This window comes from Alligator sinensis, unplaced genomic scaffold (genome assembly GCF_000455745.1).
Source record: "Alligator sinensis unplaced genomic scaffold, ASM45574v1 scaffold458_1, whole genome shotgun sequence".
NCBI lineage: Eukaryota > Metazoa > Chordata > Crocodylia > Alligatoridae > Alligator > Alligator sinensis.
The window spans coordinates 409,218-420,120 of record NW_005841944.1 but is presented as its reverse complement, the minus strand read 5'-3'; the positions used below and the strand labels follow the sequence as shown (position 1 = coordinate 420,120).

The 10,903-nt window shown below is 40.9% G+C and overlaps 1 protein-coding gene across 12 annotated transcripts in view; it reads right to left on the bottom strand.

Annotated features, from left to right (window-relative positions):
- Positions 1–10,903, bottom strand: part of TJP1 (tight junction protein 1) — a 346,374-nt gene that overhangs the window by 31,564 nt on the left and 303,907 nt on the right. For all 12 annotated transcript variants that reach the window (XM_025199469.1, XM_025199470.1, XM_025199472.1 and 9 more), the window contains 7 exons: positions 9,433–9,538; positions 8,361–8,511; positions 5,154–5,262; positions 3,759–3,978; positions 2,690–2,874; positions 2,464–2,559; positions 1,806–1,888 (listed from right to left, as the gene is read on the bottom strand). In XM_025199469.1, coding sequence (XP_025055254.1) covers positions 1,806–1,888; positions 2,464–2,559; positions 2,690–2,874; positions 3,759–3,978; positions 5,154–5,262; positions 8,361–8,511; positions 9,433–9,538 — 950 coding nt within the window. The remainder of the gene's footprint in view (positions 1–1,805; positions 1,889–2,463; positions 2,560–2,689; positions 2,875–3,758; positions 3,979–5,153; positions 5,263–8,360; positions 8,512–9,432; positions 9,539–10,903) is intronic.

The following is a 10,903-nucleotide window of genomic DNA, read 5'->3' as shown; positions in this document are numbered from 1 at the left end:
ACCAGCAAGAAAGTGAAGCTTTCAAGCTCTATACCTAGGCAATAATTCATTTTTCATATCCTCTATAAAGATCTGTTCTCCAGTTAACGTACAGAATGTATTGTAGTATCTAGGTACCGGTACACAAACCGCTTATTTTCCCAGCCTAATAATAAAAATAAGGCAAAACCCAATAGTTAGACTGCCTATACAACTCTTATGACCAACAGAGCCATTGGCAACATGTAGGAGGTGCACGTGCACCCCTTGAAATTGGCAGTGCATCCCCTGAGGAAAGTGCTGCCAACGCTGCTGGTGGTGCCTGCGAGCGGTCGCCACTCCCGCCCCTTGTCTATGGTCCCTGATCACCTTTGGTTGCCAGCGATGCTGCCGGATGGTCACCAACCGCTAGTCGGCACTCACCACCAACACCACCGCAGCCGCCTGCGGGAGCTCCCCGCTCGCTGCTGACACCGACTGTGGGTGGTCACTGTGCCCCGCCAGGTTCTGGGGGCACATGGCATTCATGACCAGAGCTACTGAAAATGAGTGTGCCTAGTTAGAAATGTGTCACATGTTTATTTTCTACAGGCCAGCCAGCTTCCTAAGGAAAGGAACAGCCACAAAAAGACACAGTGGCAGAGACTATCAGCAGGCCACCAGAAGTTAGAGGAACATAGATAGCCTGCCACAGAATTCAGAGCTTTTCATTCCCACTGGCCACAGCCAATAACAGCAAGCTTGGCTCGCTGTTGCTGCCTTTGGACCCTATTCCCCAATCCCCTCCTGCCAGACGCATCACTATCGGTGGACCTGCTGCCACCACTGTAGTGGCCACAGCAACCACTTCCATACTGTGGCTTGATCCAGCCTATGAGGAGCCCCACAGTCCAGACTCCACCCAGGAGCCCAGGTGAACATAGACACCCCTGAATGAGGGGATAGACTGAAGAAACTGGTGCCAAAGTTAGTGGTTCTCCTGCTAACTTTGAAGACATATAGAGACAGAAATGTTGAAAAGTTAATGCTAAAGAAAAAAGTTAACTCTCTTAAGCTTTTCTATGACATTCTCTTTCAGGTGATTGGAGGCTAAAGGGATAGATGTGGGAGGGTCAATTGCATATTGTAATGGAAAAGAAGAGGGAGACATCTAAGGGCAGAAGAGAAGGAAAAAGTGAGTTTCTGTCCATCATTTAATTTAAGCACATTCAATATTATAGCTTTACAATCTTTTTTATTGGTACAGCTACATACACAAGTTGTTATGTTTTTCAAGTATATGCCTAAAACTTACAGCAAGTTAAAGGCTATTTTTAAATTAGAGGCTCATGAAACAGATACCCAGCACATTTGCAAGGAATTTTTTTTTTTATCTATGGATGATTCTGAAAAATATTTTTAAATATATATATATATTTACTTAGGAGAGCAAAATGAGGGAGCACCTTGCAATATAATGCGTCCACTCTTCTGAAAGTATACCATAAGCTAAAATAAGTGCCTAATATGATAGAAATGTGGCATTTTCCTTTATATCCGCTTTAATAAGTGCCTACATAGATTAAACTGTTTCAACTTGTATTACTGTTTAATTTAGGCAATTAGAAAAGATAAGCATGCCAATACAAATATTTATGCACATAATTCCTTGCTTATAAGTTGATTTATATTTTGTTTTTGCTACTGTGTGTGAAAACCCTAGCATGCTAACTTAGGTTTATTTAAATGATTAGACATTTCAGTTAATTCCATCACTCCCGTTCTTATTAATTTATTTTTAGAATCAGCTACACATTTACAAAACACCACATATTTTTACTACTTACCCTATCAATTATCTGTTTTATTGTATGAAGGCGAATAATGCCAGAACTACGCTGGTCAGTACCAGCATCTCTTGGTTCACTTTCTGTAAATAGAACAGAGTTAAAATTCATTGTTTTTTTAACTGCCTATTATTCAAGTATACAATCCTCTCCAAGCCTGCTCTAGTTTGAAATACCATTTTACTCTTTTAAAATTGTCATAATAAAGATGCTCATTTTACTTTAAAATAATGCAGAAATTAAATGACTGACCTCTATTTATTTTAAAATCACTAAGATTGTATTAGGCATTTAGGAGAGGCTTAATTCTGAATGCTCATAATTTTGAATTTAGATGCCAAATTCAACTCATGTCCAACAATGCCTGATACTTTGCAGAAGTAGACCCTAAAACATCATTAGAAACTAATGATCCTCTCAATGCAAAATCATGTTTCCTTAAGAAACCTATAGCAATTTCATACCACTAAGTTACTGTATCAACTAGTTAATTATGAACAATGGGAAAACTTTTAAAGAGCATTTTCATATCACTGACAATGTAAGAGACAAAAATCACAACTGTTACAGAAATAATGGGAGGAAGAAAGCTAGTGAAAACAGGTCAACTATTTTGCTATATTTTATTATTTTAACATAACTTCAAAGAGACACTTACTTGCAATTTGAAAAATGTCAGGTTCTTCTCGTGCTAGTTTCTCTCTTGCAACATCAGCAATTGGTCCAAAGATAGTTACAGGCCTGAGAAATCCAGCTAGAAAAGGAAGGAAGGTGGGGAGGGGAGGAGTAAATTGACCTCTTAAAATAAACTTAAGTCATTTTTCATCAGAAAAATATTGAACTGGAACAGTAACTATGTTTATCTGTTTTAAACAGGAAGCTACCTTCTCGAAGCACAACTCTTTCATATGCAGGGAACTTTGTCTGAACAGGCTGTGCAGAGAGATCTTCTCGGCTTTTTCGGAGATTTCTCTTTGAGCTGCGCAGGCCTCGGAACCTCCAGAAATCTGCACGATCCCCTCCTGCTGTCTTTGGAAGAGTGTACTGTACACTAGCTAGCTGCTCAGCTCTAAAAGGGGATACAGTCAAGAAGAGAGATCATGCACCTACACAGACAAAATGCCAACAAACAGATAAGCAAACAAAATTTTGAAGTTGCATTTGATTAAATAGGCTGAAGAACTCCAGATCAACTAAATAAGGGGCTTCAACTCATCTTCTTCTAAACCCAAAATATGACATCTGAAAAGAGCATGGTTTCCTGGACCAGCTTCCCTACTGCTGGTGATCAAATGATGCTGCTGAGTCAACTACAGTAATTGCTTACACAGCACTTTTGAGAAAATTATATATGTATTTAACTACTTTAGTACATCACTTGTTGTACCCAGTGGAAGGAAGTTGAATTTCAGTGTCCTCTTTTGCTCTTCATTCAGGACTTGCACAGACAGGAAAAAATGTGCTATGGTGCTCACTAGTCTTAAACTCAACCAGATTAGTAAGAAACCTAATGAAGTAAAATTACCAATGAAGTAAAACTGCTTTGTCTTAGAGTTTTAGAAGCTATTTATTAGACTGTACAAGTTAACTGAATTTGACATTGTTTTTTCTAGACACAGCTTTAAATGTGCAGTCTTCCCTTCCCTTGTGTTGTTTCGCTCGCATGGAAACAAGGAAAGCAAACCTAATCTGACTAGCCAGTTTTTCATGTACTGTCTGAGAGCAGCATTTTATAAACTGCTGTTTATAAACCCAAATAAAATGCTTAGCACTCACACCAGTCGTATCTAATTTCAAATTAATTTGTATCCTTATGAATGTCTTTCCACTCCCAAAATGTTAAGTAGACCAGCAGATCTTGCGACTAATGCATAGTTTCCCAAATACAGAACTTGCACAAGCTTTATTAGAACTTTAGCTACTGCTTGCTGAAAACTGGTTTCAAGACCATACCTGTTTTTGTTGGGTATGATGCCTCTTTCCACCTCTTTGTGATTCTTGCCAATTCGAATAGCCAGCCAGGAGCCCAGCTTGCCATTGTACAAGGTATCCACCACACGGAACACTTCACCTTTGTTGAAACTTAGCCCATAGGGAGATTCCTTTTCATACTCAAAATGAGTTCTGATATAGAAAGAATCTCCAACATCAGACTCAACAATGCGACGATAAACTGCAAAAAAAAGTTAATCAAATTTACAGGACATTAAGTCTGTCCCAAGGCTCCCAGCCATTACTTTATAGAAGGATTTTGAACACAAACCTCATGAATCTCTCATTTTTATTTTACCTGTAAAGTATCTCAGAAGTATCTCAAAACTTGGGGCATCTATATAATTTAAAGGGCTTGCTGATATAAATATGCCAGCCAGCAAATCCCACTGGAAACAACATAGCCAAAGGGTTCTTTGCCAATATACCTTATATTTCCTGAAAAGCTTAAGTTGCAGTAGATGAAAGGATTCTTTTTTATCAATACAAATTGCAAATCTCCAAGGACTTCTGCCTGAATAAACCATGCGAGTTATAGTAAGATTTTTTTCCTAACACTGCTAGTAATAGTGCTGTATTTCCAATACTTCAAATTCCTATACTTAAGCTTGTACAATACATGAACTCCTGCATTTTGCGCATGCACACTCAGCAAAACAACTGAATCTTCTAAATGAGTACCGTTTAAACTTGTAGGATTTTTTCTTATAACAAGATTAGAGCTTATTTAGAGAATTCTGAAGAATATCCTACTATGCTGATACTAACAGAACCTGAAATAACTGATTAATAGTGGAACAAATCAAACAGAACCAGTAGTGCACTCTTCTACACAGGTTAGAGCTACATGAAGTTTTGAGGGTATTTAGTTATTTTAGCTAAGATCGCAGCTCACAGTTTTCATTAAACCAGAACAGTTAATATTGACATGACCCCTATAGTGGATCTGTTTATAAAAGAGTTTAATAGAGAAAAAATAGTCCCATCTGCCTACAGGGAAGTCGCATCCACGCTAAGGCAGTTGGACTATTTTAACTATACAGACTTAATTAAAAGTGGAGCAACTTGTATAGACAGACTAGTCCTTAGAATATCTATTCCAGTCTTTCCTGTGACTACTAACAGGAGAATAATGAATGGAATAATTTTAATATGAAATTCATGAAAATAGACTGAGCCCACAAGCGGTCTTCAAAACAAAACTGTCTATTGCTCAATTGTCCAATGGCAAATTTCTGCCATTACTATGCTGATTTCTGCTGTTTGAAGCAACCTACAATAAGGCTTTACATCAATCTTTCCAAGTTGCCAAAGTTATTTGATGTTAACATCTCTGCATTCAACGAAAACACTTACCATCCTTTTTCTTTTGTGCCAAAATTGTTACCTCTTCTCCTTTAGGGAGATCAAGCAGAAAAAGCACTGCTTCCTCTCTAATGATATTTGTGAAGTCCACATTATTTACCTAGTATGAGTAAAATAAGTTTTGCATTACTATACAACATAACAGAACATGCAAATACAATCATACACTGTGTAAATCTGCATAACCTATTAATACTGTTTGTTTATCCAATTAGGTAGAAACCAACTCTATGTATTTCAAAAGGATTTTGGCCAACCTCAAAATACAACATTTTAAAATACATTTAAAGATGCACATACACTGCCCCTGCCCCTCCACCCTACCTAAAGAGGACAAAATGAATAAATATTTTTTTTTAGACGCGCATCGATGCATCAGTCCATATTGTATCAGCACCAATAAAAGGAAAATTGACATTATCAGCAATTGGCTTTTTTGGGGCTGATAGGGCCGATAATGCCGCATGCATTTGCGCAACCGCAGCATGCATGCTGCAGCTTGGACAGCAGTGTCCGGCTGGTAAGTCTGTTAGAAGGAAGGGGCAGAGGGGAGGGAACGGGTGTGGGAGCAGATCGAGGCCCCTGTGGTGAGGAAGGGAGTGGGGTTGGGCAAGCGCTACCCAGCCGGGATGGGGCAGGGCACGGGAGCTGCAGCTTGTCCACAGGGTGGCTCCCGATGCTGTGTGCACCCCAAGGGGAAGCACGGGCCCTCCAAATCTGCGCACAGGGTGAGGGCAGGCTGAGGCTGCAGTTGGGGTGGGCAGCAGTGACAACGTTGGGAAAGGAGCTACAGGGAGGCTCTGGTGAATTCTGGGGTGGCTGTAGTCCCCCTCCCAGTGCTGCCATTCCCCCCCCACCCCTCCCCTGCCAAGAAGAACCCAGCACTGCCCCTGGCCTTAGCCCACAGCAGCTGCCTGCCCTTGCCCCGCATTCAGATCTGAGGGCACATGCCCCCGTGCCGCCTCTGGGGGTGTGCACAGTGGCAGAAACCCCCCACCCTCCCATCCCCATGCCTCTCTGGACAAGCTGCTTGTGGCTCCCGCCCTGACTGGGCAACGCCTGCTTCTGCCCCACTCCCTCACTCCCTGTGGGGACCTCAATCTGGCCCTGCCTTTCCCCATGGTCCTTCACCCTCAGACTTACCACCCGGATGCTGTTCTCCAAGCTGCTGGGCTGCATATCAACAATCAGATTGGGATGGGCTGATATGCCTTGTTAATAATCAGCAATTGGTACTGACCCAAAAAACCTTTATCAGCGCACCCCTAATATTTTTGTACCTAAGATTTCTAGATCACTTATCTAGAAAGATCTGAGATTGAGGGTCATACCTTTAGATTGTTAGATGGAAGACATTAGATCATTACTTTAAACTCCTGTATCATGAAATTTTTCTATTACACATAAGAACATAAAAACTGCCATTTACTGGTCAGACCATAAGTCCATCTTACCCAGTATCCCAGGTCTCTCACACTCTATCTAGCTAAACATTACAGTACATTTGAACATTTACATTTTGATTACCGCATTAGACAGTCAATTATTTATGGACACATGCTGACAAGGTATTTCTCCTTCTTATTTAACCAGTGCAATTTCAAGCTTCCCTGACAGGTTCTCTCTCTCTCTCCACAAACTCTATAAATAGCAACTAATGTATAAACATCCGGCTAAATAGCCAGTAATGACAAAAAATCCCCTAAAAAGAAAAGGAGTACAAGAAAACTACATTTTAAGGTGCATAATTGTCAATATCAGATTTTTTTCCCCAAAAGTTATATGTTCTAGTTACACCTTTTAAGCAGGTTTGCTGATTCAAGCATATTATACAACTAAATGCTACCCAAATACTTGATTCATAGATGTTAAGGTCAGAAGGGACCTCAACAGATCATCGAGTCCGACCCCCTGCATAGGCAGGAAAGAGTCCTGGGTCTAGATGACCCCAGCTAGATGCATATCCAACCTCCTCTTGAAGACCCTCAAGGTAGGGGAGAGCACCACCTCCCTTGGGAACCCGTTCCAGACCTTGGCCACTCGAACTGTGAAGAAGTTCTTCCTAATGTCCAGCCTAAATCTGCTCTCTGCTAGCTTGTGGCCATTATTTCTTGTAACCCCTGGGGGCGCCTTGGTGAATAAAACCTCACCAATTCCCTTCTGTGCCCCCGTGATGAACTTATAGGCAGCCACAAGGTCGCCTCTCAACCTTCTCTTGCAGAGGCTGAAAAGGTTCAGGTTCTCTAGTCTCTCCTTGTAGGGCTTGGTCTGCAAGCCCTTAACTACACGAGTGGCCCTTCTCTGGACCCTCTCCAGGTTATCCGCATCCCTCTTGAAGTGCGGTGCCCAGAATTGCACGCAGTACTCCAACTGCGGTCTGACCAGCACCCGATAGAGGGGAAGTATCACCTCTTTGGATCTATTCGTCATGCATCTGCTGATGCACGATAAAGTGCTATTAGCTTTTCTGATGGCTTCGTCACACTGCCGACTCATGTTCATCTTGGAGTCCACTAGGACTCCAAGATCCCTTTCCACTTCTGTGCCACCCAGCAGGTCATTCCCTAGGCTGTAGGTGTGCTGGACATTTTTCCTCCCTAGGTGCAGCACTTTGCATTTCTCCTTGTTGAACTGCATTCTGTTGTTTTCTGCCCACTTGTCCAACCTATGCAGGTCTGCTTGCAGCTGTTGAGTGCTAGTTGGGGTCCTAAACAGCATACTTTATTACCATATCAGGTAACAAAATTTAATCCACTTACAAGGCTAACTCCAGGGAAAATAAAGCACTCTGTGCTTCTATTTCAAAACTTGTAGTGCAAGCAGCACTCTTTACGGGGAATAGATTCAAGGGGATAAATGGACTTAACTGCCTTTCACGAAGTACTTCAAAGTTTATAAATGAAATGTGCAAAATACTATTAACAGACATACTAGATAACAGACATGTTAACTAAGGAGTTTTTGTATGAACAGGTCAACATTCCATTAGTTTAAAAAAACATATTTTCAACTTGGAAAATTGAGACCCATAATTTACCACAAAACAAGGCAAAATAGCAGGAATTTTTACTACTGCACCATCCAACATTGCTCAGTACTAATAAGTATATTTGTGCAGCCTGTTCAAAAATGATATTTTGTTCTATATTACAACAGTTGATAGAACAGATTCTTTTAATCTGTGCAAGTCTGACTTACCCTGAGAATTTGATCCCCTTCTTCTAATCCTTCTTTTGCTGCAGGGCTGTCCTCCAGAACACCTGCTACAAATATACCTACATCATTGCCACCAGCCAGACGCAGGCCCACACTGTCTCCTTTTTTGAATTTTACCAGCTTCATGCTTGGCCTAAAGGTTTAAACATATTCTATTTAATACACACACAACTTAAAATATCAAAGATCAAAAATTAAGACAGTAACAGTACAGTGTTTGGCCATTACTTCAGTTTCAGAATATTATAGTATGCATATCATTTGCATCAGCAGTACATTAACTATAACTTAGCATTCCTCTCATGGGCTGGACTTAAAATTGGCAACACTCACTTGGAAAGTTTTATCTTTTGCTTCACATTATTTATGAAGATAATATTTTAAAAATGGAACATATAATATTGCTTATTTCAAAGTTCTTAACAGCCTACCTACATATTGTTACTCTACACAGTTTTGTTCTCTTGACCTTGCACACCATCTAATAGTTTATCATCAGAAGGCTGCTCCTATATGTATGGATTTGTTTGCTTTAAAAACAATAAAAACAAGATTTGGGAAAGATGGGACAGAAACCTATATTAGGATAATATCAACAAAAATAATTCAGGCATTATATATTTAAGACAGCCATTATTGCAAACATTTACTCTGTCTAGAAAATTAAAGTTTCAAAACAATAAAATGTGTTATATAAAAGTGTTAACAGAGCTGCCTAAAAAGCCTAAATTCTATCACTCTAATATTTATGAACAATTAGGAAGACATAACATCTTACTCTACCATCCTTCCTTTTTCATGTCCTTGTAACAAGGTATTTATCAGAATTCGCAGATTCACTAGAATCTGACAGGGCTGTGGCATGAGCACTTATCCTAGGGCCTCCAACTTGCAAGCTCTGTGCTGTGAACCATGTGCCTTAGCACCCCTGCCATCCCAACCCCCTCTTAGTCTACCAACTGCCATGTAGATGCTCATTGACTTAAATGACAGCTGGGTATGGCTCAACAATTGGGGCGTTTTAAAATATTAAAATAATTTAAAATTATATTACCGAAGCATTCCATCTTCATGAGTTGAACTAGGTAAAGGACCATCAGACGGACTGACTGGTAAATCGACATCTGGCTGTCCTGCTTGCGCGTACACTGGCTTTGGTTCTATTAAGACACCAAGAAAACCATTAGTTTTCTAAACTGTTGGAAAAGCATAACATAATTCATGCTTGCCATGTCATTGTGAAAACGTAGAGTCCTTCTCCCACCCACCTTCAATTTTCCAAGTGTTAATAATGAAACAGTATTTGGGGTCTGGACAGGTGTTACTTTTCCAGCAAGAGAAACGCTACTCTCCTGCTACAATTTTGGAGTGAATGGGCACTCCTACAGTCTCTCCTGCAAGAAGCACACCAGATCAGGGAGAAAGATGTCTTTTAACCAGGAAGATCTTTTCTGCCCAAGTTTCTTGCACAGGAATGAATGCCTATATGCTTTCTAAGACAAAACAAGAGTCCCTTTCCTGAGCGAGTAGAATTTTTAATGCTGGTCTTCTCCTGCACTGGGTCATCCACATCCGCTGCACCAAAGTAACTCGAGCCGAAGTTTCATAACACAGGGAATACTGCATAAATGGCTAAATACCATCTTTATAATGGGGAGGGTAGACCTACATGTACATCAAAACACTTCTTTCCAGCCATTTAAGCTTTGAACACCTTAGGATTTCCACTTGAAGTACCTCTAAACAAAAACAGACAAGCCTGACCCAAAGGCTAGGGACAGATATTACACATAAACCAGTTTAAGTGATCAGAATCTGGTTTAAACCTGTAACAGAACAGATGTTCAGTGCACATAAACTGGTTTGAAAATGGCGGAAACTGGTTCAAGATAAACCTGGTTAAAGGAGTATCAGACTTAACGGATTTGGGTCAAACCGATATATGCAATGCCTGTCCCAGACCCCTCCCTAGTTCACGTTAAATCCGAGTCCCCCAGCACGTTGAGTGGGTAAGGTAACTAGTAAGGTGAAAGTGCTAGACTTTAGGAAAGCTGATTTCAATGAACTCAGGCTATTAGTCAAGGACGCACTGCAGAGTAGGAGTTTTGAAGGGATGGGAGCCCAAGAAGGGTGGCTGTGCCTTAAGGAAATAATCCATCGAGCACAAAGGGAGACGATCCCGATACAAGGAAAAAGAGGGAAAGGGGACAGGAGGCTTCCTTGGCTGACCAGAGAAATCCAGGGCAGCCTAAGGGCCAAAAGGGGAGCACATAAAAAGTGGAAACAGGGAGAGATCACCAAAGATGAATATACCTCCTCTGCTCACGCTTGTAGGGAGGCAGTTAGACAGGCCAAAGCTACCATGGAGCTGAGGATGGCATCCCAAGTGAAGGACAACAAGAAATTGTTTTTTAGATATATAGGGAGTAAAAGGAAGGCCCAGGGAGGAATAGGACCACTGCTAAATGGGCAGAAACAATTGGTGATGGACAGGGGGGACAAGGCTGAACTCCTCAATGAGTTCT